This window comes from Saccoglossus kowalevskii, chromosome 6 (assembly GCF_978046115.1).
Source record: "Saccoglossus kowalevskii chromosome 6, keSacKowa6.1, whole genome shotgun sequence".
In the NCBI taxonomy this organism is placed as follows: Eukaryota; Metazoa; Hemichordata; class Enteropneusta; family Harrimaniidae; genus Saccoglossus; species Saccoglossus kowalevskii.
In genome coordinates this window covers 36,535,868-36,550,942 of record NC_140646.1, presented here as the reverse complement: position 1 = coordinate 36,550,942, position 15,075 = coordinate 36,535,868, and the positions used below count along the sequence as shown (strand labels likewise).

At 36.3% G+C, this 15,075-nt stretch overlaps 1 protein-coding gene across 2 annotated transcripts in view; it reads left to right on the top strand.

Moving 5' to 3' along the window:
- LOC100369624 (phospholipid-transporting ATPase ABCA3-like) overlaps positions 1-15,075 on the top strand; it is a 64,881-nt gene that overhangs the window by 30,642 nt on the left and 19,164 nt on the right. The window contains exons 15-25 of one of the 2 annotated variants that reach the window (XM_085500479.1): positions 203-484; positions 2,679-2,797; positions 3,724-3,870; positions 4,333-4,422; positions 5,183-5,367; positions 7,730-7,981; positions 11,404-11,499; positions 12,326-12,612; positions 12,879-13,052; positions 13,185-13,273; positions 14,017-14,209. In XM_085500479.1, coding sequence (XP_085356605.1) covers positions 203-484; positions 2,679-2,797; positions 3,724-3,870; positions 4,333-4,422; positions 5,183-5,367; positions 7,730-7,981; positions 11,404-11,499; positions 12,326-12,612; positions 12,879-13,052; positions 13,185-13,273; positions 14,017-14,209 — 1,914 coding nt within the window. The remainder of the gene's footprint in view (positions 1-202; positions 485-2,678; positions 2,798-3,723; positions 3,871-4,332; positions 4,423-5,182; positions 5,368-7,729; positions 7,982-11,403; positions 11,500-12,325; positions 12,613-12,878; positions 13,053-13,184; positions 13,274-14,016; positions 14,210-15,075) is intronic. The other variant, XM_078010541.2, reaches the window with a different exon arrangement.

Genomic DNA, 15,075 nt, shown 5'->3' with positions numbered 1-15,075 from the left:
AACAATGTTAAAACTTTATCTTAAGCACAAAAGTAATAGAGAAAAATTTGAAACAAAACAAAAAAAAAGTTAAAAAAGTATGTATGAGATTAGTATAAGATTTTTAATTTATGCATAACAACTAATGACAAAAAGTGAATGTTCTATGCTCGTTTAGAATTGTTAAAGTTCAAGTAACAAATATATTTGCATTCTTTTTCAGAGTTCTGTTGGTAATAAACTTGCCGTTGATGATCTAAGTTTAAACATGTATGAAGGGCAAATAACCGCCTTACTGGGTCATAACGGTGCTGGCAAAACAACCACCATGTCTATACTGACTGGGTTATTCCAACCAACTAGTGGTACAGCTAAGGTGAACGGTGCTGATATCCTGACTGATATGGATTCTGTACGCCAAAGTTTAGGATTATGTCCACAACATAATGTACTTTTTGATCGGTTGACTGTCAAAGAACATCTAGACTTCTTTATCGCATTGAAGGTTTGTGAATTTATAGGGTTACCTCACACATGAATTACTCTCGTCTTGATTTATATCACAATTTTATGACAGGGGTTTTGATCTTTGATTTATTTTACAGTCTCAATTAACAATGGAGTGGTCAACCATAAGCTCTAAAACATTATTTACTGAATATAGTTCAACACAAGTTTGTCATTTGACTTTTAGTCTCTGTTCTGACGTAGTACAAAAACTAGGACTTATGGACTGTTTCTTCATGTATGAATGCATTCTTGAATATGCCCTGGCAGATCACATTCAAAACTCGCGTGTATATCATTCAAATTTTGAGTATTAAATCAGTATTTTATTTTATCCATGTTTTATCCATTTTGAATTTGCTGTGGTAACTATAAAACTTTTAATAAATAGCTGGCACTTTAATATTAGCTACTATAATATCTTCAGATCTACAATTTAGAAAGGATATTTTGTCCAAAGCGTATGGTTTTATTAAATAATTACCAGGGACTATGATTACCTACCACTATTTTCCACATATGTACATGTATTTATTGGTTTTTGCAAATATCTCCTATTTCTAAAATATTTGCTAAAGTAATAGTCCTTAGTCATGTCTGATATGTGTTAATAGGTGATTTTCCGTTCAACTGCGAGATCTCGCGAGATGCATGAAAGACTCGCGTCGAACGTCTATCGCAAAAATCGAACGATTTGATTTTCAACTTGAATTTCTTTATTTCGTAGTTCACATCGACAGGCCAGTGTTCGACAGAGGAATATTGCTTTCAAATACCCTCACTTAATCGAAATTGTCCATCATCAAATGTATACAGAACATTATTAAGCATGGAAATGCCCCCAAAATATTTTTGCGTTTGTCGAATCTCACGCGATGTTTGACGCCACTACGATGCTATGACCTTTGTTTGTCCTGTTTTTACGTTCGATTTCATGCATAACGCGTGATTCTCGCAGTGTACGGAAAATGGTCTATTGCTTTATTTATGAATATAATTACAACATTGACATGAACTACATACATGATTTATTGAATACATGTACATGCAAGTATATCTACAAGAGGTCAATTAGCTATTTTACCCTGTGATCAAAGAGTCTTATTATGAAAACAACAGTATTTTTTTCTAAAAGATTACAATTACAATTATAATGTTGTTGCTTTAAAGAATAGTACACAATATACAGTGTGTACACTCATAATTTACTGTAGCTGTTTCTACCTTTGCTTTGTTCTTAACATTATATGGCCGGAATGAGACAATAACATTTCATTGAAATTTGGACATTATTAAAACAATCAAAATTTATGTGAGAGAATTGAAATGATCCAGAAAAACCAAATGCAGTATGCAGTGCAAGTATAAACTCTATATAAATGCACTAAACATAGTAACATGCATGGTATTGTCATATTTGTGGATTTTGACATTTTGTATTATACTGCACAGTTTGGTTTGGAATCGTACTTTGTATAAGGGTATGCAACCAAGAAAGTGATTTAATTGTTGCCATGAACATTCTACATTGAGTTCTTACTCAATAAACAGTGACAGTGGTTTATTTGGTGGAACAAAACAGATAGTTGTCACTGTTATTAACTTACATGTATCTTCTGGTGAATTCAACTGTTTATTTCAGTACCCTGCTGGTGCTGAGTCACTCCAAAGAGACTTGTTTCTCCAGGACATTAGCTGTGTTGCTTGAATCAAATTATTGTCAGTTAATACTGAAGTGTTTCGTAACAAACTATATTCATATTCTAAAATATGTACATTTAATGTGCAAGATTATAGTTATATAATTTCATAACATAATTGCATATGTGCCTTTGATCTATAGAGCAGTAATGAATCAGTCCTTGTGTCATTGTTTCGCTGCTGACATTGTCTATTGCCAAGTTGCACATAACATCTTGTTTACAAATGTAATGTTTAAGCAATAGTGTGAATGTTATACCGTTTTGTGAACTATTCTTCAAGTGAGATTTATTCTAGAAAATGTTTGAAAAACATTGACTGGTGTGTTTTCTTTATTTCATTATAAAGTTGCATAACTCTATGTGATTGGCTAATCACATCTCAGCATTTGAATGTAATTTTTTAATATAAGTTTTGTTGACCCAGGCAATTAATGACCTTACCGTCCACTTCGGTATCAATCAATTTGTTCAATGGTTATTATTTTTCAGGGTAAACGTGGACAGGAAGCAAAACAAGAAGTGAAAACCATGATTGAAGATTTGAATTTAGTTGATAAAACAAACTCTCAATCACAGCAACTCTCCGGTGGTATGAAAAGAAAACTCAGGTACTGTTATTTTAAAAATAAATATTTTATAGAAAATATTGCTGAGAAGTGAACAAAATATCACACCATACTGGATGGTGGAGTCCATTCCATAAGAGATAACAGAGTTCTCTATTCACACTGGAATGATCTTCTGCATCTTTTCAAAAATAATGTTATAACATTCTTGATAACATGTTATATGTTAATTCAGTAGCATATTTATTATTGTATGTTCAGAAACAATGAAATGCAATATCATAGCAATTAATACTCTACAATATGGTAAATACATTTTCCAAATATGGACAATGGTATGTTAATGTTTTCTGTACGTATCTTGGAGGAATCAGAGTGAACATCTTGTAGTTTACAGTTCATATTTAAAATGGTTAATTCATACATGCACGAAATAACAATCCATACATATATTACTGTAAAATATTTATTTTAGCTGGAATTAATTTTCGCTGAAATCACTTTTTGGGTGTTTTGTATGGAAATTAGTTGAATGTAAAATATAAGAAAAAAGGAATATTAGCTGGATTATATTTTCACTGATTCATTCTTTCAGCGAAAATAAAGTATTTTACAGTACTTAATGCTTATTGTCAACTGACAATTTTTACATTTGTACATGTGTACATGAAAGTATTTAAAATAGGGCAGTCATTCTGCTGCATCATATCCAAGATGAATCCATGCAACATTTACATTGCATGTAAAATACATAATTTACTTGAAATTTGAAGGTGTGCTGAGTATACAGCTTTTAAAAGGAGCATTCTGATAAATTATTTTATTAAAGTTTTTGGACTACCTACTATGTGACATATTTCACATATATGGCTGCATAAATGAGTCACCTGAACAGATCACTATTCTCTGTTGAAGGAATTTAAATAAATAAATAAAAATATTTAGACTATTGATGGTTTTATTCATAGCTGTGCTGTTGCTTTGATTGGAGACTCAAAGATAATCATCTTAGATGAACCTACATCTGGTATGGATCCATACGCTAGAAGAGCCACCTGGGATTTATTGTTGAAATATAAGGCTGGTAAAACCATGGTACTCACCACACATTATATGTAAGTTGTACTGTGTATTTATTTCCTGTTTGCTTTTTCAGAACATTTTCTTTCAATTTCAATTAATGCAGAGTCTGTATTATATGTGCATTCCAAAGATGCAGGTCCTCCTGGACTCTATTTGCGATCAGATTTTGAATAAAATTGCATAACTAAAAATAACACTGAACATAGGCATTTGTAATGGGTCATATTTTGTTTTCATAATTAAAGCAGAGGGGTTGTAACGTGTGCAGCAATAAACGCATGCTAAAAACGCAAAGGTAGACTTGTTTGTAAACAATGACATATGGCCATCTGTCGCATGCGCAGATAACTCCTTTGCTTGAAGTCCATAAATGTTCATTCTGTCATACAAATGTATGATCAAGGGATATGCATTCAAGTAGCCCAGCAAATTTAGACAATATACACATGTACATGTCATTATCATGATGTTTCTATGATGCTTTGCATTACAAGGGATGAGGCTGACTTACTCGGTGACCGTATTGCTATCATGGCCAATGGACAACTGATGTGTAGTGGATCATCATTGTTTCTCAAAAACAGGTCAGTGGACAAACCATATTTTATGTTGCATAGTGAAACCTCTATAAGGACAAGAATGTGTGCAAACAAAAGGGACTTCTTTCTATTATTATTAACAGTAATTGACGTACAGCACCTGTAAAAATTCCACGTAAACAAACAATATATTTTATTTTCCAAGACCTGAGCAATATATCAGTGTTTAGCATATTTTCCTTCCGTCAGAGAAGTTCAATTCCCTGATTCTACTGTTAAAGCAGAAATATGAATCAAAGTACAGTCTGATTCATATTGGTATTGTGTTTGAGGGACTCACTTACACATGCACTTGCAATAAGCTCCTAAAACAAAAAAAATCAGATCAGTGACCTAATGTCCGTCTGAAAAAAACAAAAAAAACATGTATTTTACAACTGGACCCATATTGAACACAATATATTGACCTTCATGTTTAGTGCAATGAAGGACAATTTCCATACATAGAAAATGTAAAAAAAATATTGGATTATGTTGATTCAGATTCAATTTTTCTGTCTGCAGAGTGAATCAGATGAGTACATTAACCTCTGCTGTTTATTGGTCATCTGATATGCAGATTTCATATGAGATTGCATCGTTTTGATATATAATATGGCACTGCTTGGCACTATATTGCCAAAAATGTAGTCAAAAATGTGTCTCACATTTATTATATAGGCTTGCTTGTGAAAAGAAGTACATTTGTTTGTAAAATGATATGGCCAGTCTCTGTGCTAACCAGACAAGGTCGCTTTGATTTCAGATATGGTATTGGTTATCACTTGACACTGGTAAAGAATGAAAGCTGTAACAAACAAGCTGTTGATCAGTTGGTTCATGAACATATACCTCCTGCTGAAATGGTAGCTGATGTCGGTGCTGAGTTAGCTTACATCCTACCTAGGGAAAATACACCACAGTTCACTGGTCTGTTTAAAACTTTAGAAGGTACATTAATATCTCTGTATGTTTGTATTACTATATATTGTTCATAATGCCACTGCACACACAACACCACTGTCAGATCAATCTACAAAATCAGACTAAAGTTCAGTATAAATAATACATTGTTAAAATTTTGTGCTGAGCATCAGTGTATGCAGTTTGTAAGTTCAAGTCTTGCCTGTACCTTCAGTGAGTGGGCCACAAACCCTATGAGGAGACCAAAGCACTGTACTCTGGGTGAGTGGGCCACAAACCTTATAAGGAGACCAAAGCACTGTACTCTGGGTGAGTGGGCCACAAACCTTATGAGGAGACCAAAGCACAGTAGTCTGGGTGAGTGGGCCACAAACCTTATGAGGAGACCAAAGCACAGTAGTCTGGGTGAGTGGGCCACAAACCTTATGAGGAGACCAAAGCACAGTAGTCTGGGTGAGTGGGCCACAAACCTTATAAGGAGACCAAAGCACAGTAGTCTGGGTGAGTGGGCCACAAACCTTATGAGGAGACTAAAACACTGTACTTTGGGTGAGTGGGCCACAAACCTTATAAGGAGACCAAAGCACTGTACTTTGGGTGAGTGGGCGACAAACCTTATAAGGAGACCAAAGCACTGTACTCTGGGTGAGTGGACCACAAACCTTATAAGGAGACCAAAGCACTGTAATCTGGGTGAGTGGGCCACAAACTTTATGAGGAGACCAAAGCACTGTACTCTGGGTGAGTGGGCCACAAACCCTATGAGGAGACCAAAGCACAGTAGTCTGGGTGAGTGGGCCACAAACCTTATAAGGAGACCAAAGCACAGTAGTCTGGGTGAGTGGGCCACAAACCTTATGAGGAGACCAGAGCACTGTACTCTGGGTGAGTGGGCCACAAACCTTATAAGGAGACCAAAGCACAGTAGTCTGGGTGAGTGGGCCACAAACCTTATGAGGAGACCAAAGCACAGTAATCTGGGTGAGTGGGCCACAAACCTTATGAGGAGACCAAAGCACAGTAGTCTGGGTGAGTGGGCCACAAACCTTATGAGGAGACCAAAGCACTGTACTCTGGGTGAGTGGGCCACAAACCTTATGAGGAGACCAAAGCACAGTAGTCTGGGTGAGTGGGCCACAAACCCTATGAGGAGACCAAAGCACAGTAGTCTGGGTGAGTGGGCCACAAACCTTATGAGGAGACTAAAACACTGTACTCTGGGTGAGTGGGCCACAAACCTTATGAGGAGACAAAAGCACAGTAGTCTGGGTGAGTGGGCCACAAACCTTATGAGGAGACTAAAACACTGTACTCTGGGTGAGTGGGCCACAAACCCTATGAGGAGACCAAAGCACAATAGTCTGGGTGAGTGGGCCACAAACCGTATGAGGAGACTAAAACACTGTACTCTGGGTGAGTGGGCCACAAACCTTATGAGGAGACAAAAGCACAGTAGTCTGGGTGAGTGGGCCACAAACCTTATAAGGAGACTAAAACACTGTACTCTGGGTGAGTGGGCCACAAACCTTATGAGGAGACAAAAGCACAGTAGTCTGGGTGAGTGGGCCACAAACCTTATGAGGAGACAAAAGCACAGTAGTCTGGGTGAGTGGGCCACAAACCTTATGAGGAGACCAAAGCACAGTAGTCTGGGTGAGTGGGCCACAAACCTTATGAGGAGACCAAAGCACAGTAGTCTGGGTGAGTGGGCCACAAACCTTATGAGGAGACCAAAGCACAGTAGTCTGGGTGAGTGGGCCACAAACCTTATGAGGAGACCAAAGCACAGTAGTCTGGGTGAGTGGGCCACAAACCTTATGAGGAGACCAAAGCACAGTAGTCTGGGTGAGTGGGCCACAAACCTTATGAGGAGACCAAAGCACAGTAGTCTGGGTGAGTGGGCCACAAACCTTATGAGGAGACTAAAACACTGTACTCTGGGTGAGTGGGCCACAAACCTTATGAGGAGACTAAAACACTGTACTCTGGGTGAGTGGGCCACAAACCTTATGAGGAGACCAAAGCACAGTACTCTGGGTGAGTGGGCCACAAACCCTAAGAGAATTAAGACCAAAGTACTGTAATCTGGGTGAGTGGGCCACAAACCTAATGAGAAGACCAAAGTTGTGCATGCCTAAGATTCTTTCACTTACTGATGCAGTTTTTAGAAAACCATTTAGTTCCACTTTGCTTGTGTTCTGTCAGGCACCATGCATTGATGTTAGTATTAAGTCTCTCGTATGAATGAATAGAATAGAATAGAATATTTGCTTTATTGGCTCTGTAAAGAAAAATTGAAATTTGTTGGGGCTCTATGGCCAATTTAAAGCTTATCTTAGCTTATCTTTTTAGCTAAATCTTATCATTTGGGAATCTTTTTATTTTACAGAGAATCTTTCTTCATTGGGGATTGACAGCTATGGCATATCAGTCACAACTATGGAAGAAGTGTTTATGAAAGCTGGCGAGAATGCAGAGGCTGAAGATGATGAGGAGTATAATGAAGCGGTCATTGAAAAGAAACCATTCAATTCATCCATTGGTGCTGATCTAGATAAGACTGTCTTAGTAAAACCTGCATCAAATGCTATGGTGGATTTCTCTGCATTACCAGATCCAGACAGCTTAGAGGCACGAAAAGGTATTCCTTTTTTTAGTTTATCATATAGTAATGACATAATTGGCCTTTGCAATATTATTCTTTTATTCTATTTCATTAGAGTAAAATTAATACTGTACTGTAGTTTGGCTATTTTCTATAGGTTATCTGTGAGCAAGTTTACAAGTTCCAGTGCTTAACCTTTTGAACCACCAGACTTTCTTGCCCGAATTTGTCTGCACTTTTTTCTTACATGCTTCAATATTTCTGGAAATGAACCCTAATTTGATAACAAATTTGAGTCAATTTCTAGTTTTTACTCGAAAAATTTGGCTATTTTCTTGCAATCTTCTGAAGGAAAGTGCAGACTATAAACATAACTATTTTGTGAATTTGTGATGAAAAGAGGGAACTGGTGGTGAAAAGGTTAAAATTAGGAGCTGTCAAAGAATACTTTTAATCTTTAAGTCCTGAAACTTTTAAACATAGTTATAGCATGTGTTATATATCATCATTCTTGAACAGTGTATTAATGATAATAAATACTGTGTTGATCTTCAAGGATCATATTAATATCTTCTCTTGCATGTTTTATAACTCTGTTACTCTATCTGTGCATGACAATCCTCTTGTGCCTCTCTCTTCCAGTCTCTATACTAACAAGCTCAAGTTCATCTGTGTAAGTTTAACAATTGAACTCTAGGTATCAATATGCATGTAATCATAATTGCCATATATTTGCCATATTATATTTGATATGTTCATATTTATACATAAAATGCTCAATTTTCATTCATAGCAATATCACATCTTACAACCCTTCAAATAATGTTAGCTTTTACATTGGAAATTATAACAGATTCTAATATATAACAAAATGTTTTTAGTTTAAACATTCAAACTGGCTTTAAAAATCTCAAACCTCCCTAGATTAACATACAGTTATTAACGAATAGAAGTGATTAGCATGTTGTAGTTAATAATTGGGGAAAGTGCTGAGTATACCAATCACAGTACTTGGTCAAAATATGACTGGTTTGGCCAAACAAATGGCACAGACTGGCCTATGCCAATCATAGTACCTTGTCAAAATATGACTGGTTTGGCCTAACAAATGGCACAGACTGGCCAATGCCAATCACAGTAATTGGTCAACATATAACTGGTTTGGCCAAACAAATGGCACAGACTGACCTATGCCAATCATAGTACCTGGTCAAAATATAACTGGTTTGGCCTAATAAATGGCACAGACTGACCTATGCCAATCACAGTACCTGGTCAAAATATAACTGGTTTGGCCTAATAAATGGCACAGACTGGCCAATGCCATTCACAGTAATTGGTCAACATATAACTGGTTTGGCCAAACAAATGGCACAGACTGACCTATGCCAATCATAGTACCTGGTCAAAATATAACTGGTTTGGCCTAATAAATGGCACAGACTGACCTATGCCAATCACAGTACCTGGTCAAAATATAACTGGTTTGGCCTAACAAATGGCACAGACTGGCCAATGCCAATCACAGTAATTGGTCAACATATAACTGGTTTGGCCAAACAAATGGCACAGACTGGCCAATGCCAATCACAGTAATTGGTCAACATATAACTGGTTTGGCTAAACAAATGACACAGACTGGCCAATGCCAATCACAGTACCTGGTCAAAATATAACTGGTTTGGCCTAACAAATGGCACAGACTGACCTATGCCAATCATAGTACCTGGTCAAAATATAACTGGTTTGCCCTAACAAATGGCACAGACTGGCAATGCCAATCACAGTACCTGGTCAAAATATAACTGGTTTGGCCTAACAAATGGCACAGACTGGCCGATACCAATCACAGTACCTGGTCAAAATATGACTGGTTTCCCTAACAAATGGCACAGACTGACCTATGCCAATCATAGTACCTGGTCAAAATATAACTGGTTTGGCCTAATAAATGGCACAGACTGGCCAATGTCAATCACAGTACCTGGTCAAAATATAACTGGTTTGCCCTAACAAATGGCACAGACTGACCTATGCCAATAACAGTAATTGGTCAAAATATAACTGGTTTGGCCAAACAAATGGCACAGACTGACCTATGCCAATCACAGTACCTGGTCAAAATATAACTGGTTTGGCCTAACAAATGGCACAGACTGACCTATGCCAATCATAGTACCTAGTCAAAATATAACTGGTTTGGCTTAATAAATGGCACAGACTGGCCAATGTCAATCACAGTACCTGGTCAAAATATAACTGGTTTGCCCTAACAAATGGCACAGACTGACCTATGCCAATAACAGTAATTGGTCAAAATATAACTGGTTTGGCCAAACAAATGGCACAGACTGGCCTATGCCAATCACAGTACCTGGTCAAAATATAACTGGTTTGCCCTAACAAATGGCACAGACTGACCTATGCCAATCACAGTACCTAGTCAAAATATGACTGGTTTGCCCTAACAAATGGCACAGACTGACCTATGCCAATCACAGTACCTGGTCAAAATATAACTGGTTTGCCCTAACAAATGGCACAGACTGACCTATGCCAATCACAGTAATTGGTCAAAATATTACTGGTTTGGCCAAACAAATGGTACAGACTGACCTATGCCAATCACAGTAATTGGTCAAAAAATAATTGGTTTGGCCTAACAAATGGCACAGACTGGCCAATGTCAATCACAGTAATTGGTCAAAATATAACTGGTTTGGCCAAACAAATGGCACAGACTGGCCAATGTCAATCACAGTAATTGGTCAAAATATAACTGGTTTGGCCTAACAAATGGCACAGACTGGCCAATGTCAATCACAGTAATTGGTCAAAATATAATTGGTTTGGCCAAACAAATGGCACAGACTGGCAATGCCAATCACAGTACTTGGTCAAAATATAACTGGTTTGGCCAAACAAATGGCACAGACTGGCAATGCCAATCACAGTACCTAGTCAAAATATAACTATGGCCACTGTTTATGCCATTCAAATCATGTCTTATTCACTCCAGTCATCATGTCTACTGTTCTAAACACCACAGTTGGTTACATAGATCAGGGAAACCGTGGCTGTGATGATGTGAGAGAATTTGAAGAGTAATAATAAGTCTTGTAGCTCTTTCACTCTCACCAAAATCTCAGCATCCATTGAGTGTTGAATCAATGTATTATAAAAACATACTTCCACAAATTTGTCTTAATATTTCTCATAAGCGTGTCAGTAACCATACAGATGATTTCACTACATTTTTACACCATACAATGTATTCATATTGATAGCCAAACACTAATATCATATAAAAAAACACCCTGGCTGCCATTGTGTATTACTGGTTCAACTATTGTTTTAATTATCAAACCATTGCTTTATATACTTTATAACCCACATAATGTGACTACTAACAACTCATTTCATTTTTTCATGCTTGCTATGTGGATTTCATCTCAAAGCTAAGTCAAATACTAACCTCACTAATGTTGGACCATCCTCCTCTAATTATAATGTCTCATCCAATCACAATATATCTGCAGAACTTGAAAATACAGGTACTTAATTAAATGTAGACCTATGGTCGTCAGTGATATCTACTGTTGTGTTAATGTCTGTAGTTATAATTGTAGATATTTTAGTTTGTGAGTGTAGTGAATGTATAATAGTTTTAGTTTTATGTTTAGAGAAAGCGTACATATTGTGTAAGTATAACTTTATTTTGACAACTCCTGTGAAAGGTGACTATTATATTCCTATAAATTGTAAAGTTCTTGGTTGCAAAACATTTACCATTTCTTGGTTTTGGAACTTTCCTAGGTGCAAAAATAAACCTGGATCTTTCATGGCAAATCAATTAACCCATCCATCAACTAGTGTTTCCCAATATATGTATATCTTCTTAACCACCGTTTGGCTCAGTACATTCTCAATAACAACCACCTGTAGGAGAAAGTATATACACAGGACAAATGCTGTCATTGTCTTATTAACGATTTTTATTTCCAGGAGTGTCATTTCAATATAAATATTTATTGGAGGTGAATTCAAATGTAAAAACTGAAAAACGAAAAAAAAAATTCATTGCAATAAAAACTATATATGGCATTAGTCTGCCTATGTCACAAATTTAAAGAAAAATGAAATTACATTTAGTTTTGAATCACAGTTTTAGAGATTGTACATAGTGTGTAGATATGGTAACATAGATTCAATTTTAGTCACTATCAATAAATTTTGCTTAAGATTGTTAGAGGACCACTGTCAACCCTCGAAACACAACCACCTTGATAACTCTATCTAAATCACACCACAAAAACAGCTTTGTCACATTCTACTTAACATTGAGTGATCTTATTCTAACAATTTGGTGTGTACTTGTAGGTTATGTCACTGGTTTCAGTCTCAAGTGGCTGCAGTTCAAAGCCATATTCATAAAACGATACTTGAACAGTAAGCGAGACATCAAGGCTTTGGTGACACAGATAATTCTGCCATTGTTGTTTATTATCTTTGGACTCTTGGTGGAAGTAACAGTAGCAAATGCAAAGAGCGCACAGGACCCTCCATTGGAACTGACTTTGACCAATCTCTATGAAAGTGATGTTGGTAATCTGCAAGCATACTACACTGACCTACGAACTTTGAACACAGAACCAGCTATCTTTGATGTATGTAAATTATGTATTCTATCATAATTTGTGAGTTGTGACCACAATGCTTCGACTCATTTTCTGTGCATTCATCGCGTACGCGGGCGGGGGGTTGGGGGGGGGGGCGAGTGATGGGGGAGAATTCTGATTGGAAATGAATATACACCATGATCACTTTTCCAAAAAATTAGTTTAAAAACAAATCCTGTATTGGAACATCTTTTTGTTCAGCTAGCAGTTTCTAATCATACAACAAATGTGTGTAATTTTTCTCTCTGCTGCAGAATCTTGAGGATTTGCTGTTAACATTGTCCACAAATGCCATTGATGTAACAACTGATACTGATACCATCATCTCGGAGAACCAGGGTAACTTGATTGATGGAACAGCCAAGAGCAGTGACACTGATTGCTGCAATTATGAATTCCAGACATTGAATATACCATGTGCTAATGTGGTAAGTTTCATTATTGTTTTTAGTGTTATTCCATGGCTGGGTTTCCCTCACCCTTTGCCAGTTGCAAATAAATTTCAAATTTGACAAATATGTAACTTTTACCTCACATTAATGTCATTGTTTGTATTCAAGTTGAATGATAATGGTGAGGCCAGTGATATATGCAAGAATGAAGATGACTTTGGTTACCATGATTGCTCGGAATGCATGACAACATATAGGTAAGAGGAATATTTAATTGAAACAACTACATGTATCTTTAATTTTAAAGTTTTTAAAATTTTAAATGTTATATTTCTGAACACAATTGAAAACTATTAATTACAAAATTTAAAATTTACTAACTGACTGCAATTTGATTTACTGGGGAGCTTAATATCCATTAAGTTTGCTTTACACTATACCAATGTTGACCATGTGACCCATTTCCTGTTAGTGCATTTAATTCTGTAACTCTGCACTTACACTTTTGTCTATGTAGATTTTGTAATCACCAAAGTTTGTTTTCATATGTATAGTATTAACAACCACAGTTGTATTTTCATATGCATATATGGTAACAACCTCAGTTTTAGTGGTGCATGTGTATATAAATAGTAATTCACACACAGTTTAGTGATTATAGGCTTATCAAGGTTTTGAATTTTAGAGGTGAATGTAAATTCTTCCAAATAGGCCAGGCTGGGTCAGTATCTATCACTCCTAGCTGCTCTAGGATAGCAATGCAAATGAAAACATTCAAGAATACATTTGCTTTCATATGATGTTCAAGATAATGCATTGAATAGAACTCTTTGTGTTTCTGCAAATAATATTGATCCTCTGACAGCAACGGGGCAAAGTTGTTGTGTATTTATTTTATGTTTTTGATGGATTGTTATACAACGCAGCCGGTAGCCGCTGGCTTTGGCTCTTGAAACAGCATGGCTATTCTTGATGTTCTTGTTCCATTCCTTTCTTTTAGCATATCCCCTGGTAAGTGTCCAATGGGAATCAACACAACTGTTTTTGATGATCCTATTACCTACTACCAGGAATACGTACTCCGAGAAAGCAACAGTAACAAGTACTTTGATACTTACATCACTGGTTTCACTATGACTGATGCTTCGGATGATGACAATGGTACTGTGCTCACTGTGTGGTACAGTAATCAGGTAGGCAACCTGTCATATCACAAAGTTATTGATTCAGAAATGCACTTCAATTTAAAATCATTAAAACTGATACACAAATAAGAAACTTCCATCTTCTCCTAAAATCCAAAGCTCTTTGATGCAAAATTTCAAAAGGTACAAACCCTATTTTCAGTTCATGTTTCTACACACATTATCATGTACATTTCTTGTCCATGTTTTAGCTGCTTTTTATGATGGTCATACAATGTTTATGTTTCTATTTTGCTAGTCAGTGTTTTCTGGCAATGACTTCCAATTTTATTACAATTTGGAAGCAAATATAAACATTGATATCCATGTACATTTTATCTTTTCCTATGAAACCAACAATAAAATGCAATTATTGAAATTATTTTATTGAAAAAGTAGTAAGTCCGTGGTACCAACCAGTACCATCATGCACTTCATTTTATATTTTTGCATTTCAAAATGGACAACTGGTGTGCATTTTTGTTAAAGAATGCAGTTCATAATCCATTTATTTGACCCATTCAAACAAATCAGACAGTATAAGCATGTCATACTATAATTGCATTTTTGTTACAATAAAATCCAAAATGGGTGGTCATCTTGTTTAAATGAACGCAGTTCCGTGGAGTCATATCTCGCACATCAGGTCCTACATGTGTATATATGTCATTGTCAATGACTTGTTCCTATATGCTGAGGCCATTTTATGAATTTTGGCCTTGAAAATGGGTACCCTATCAACTGCCTCCCTCTCAAAGTTCAACCGTGATATAATATTGTAGTTTAACATTAAGAAAAATATAAGTGCAACAAATGGTCTATATTAATCATATCAAGTTCATTGAAAAATTGGAATCTTCCTGTACATGCTTGTA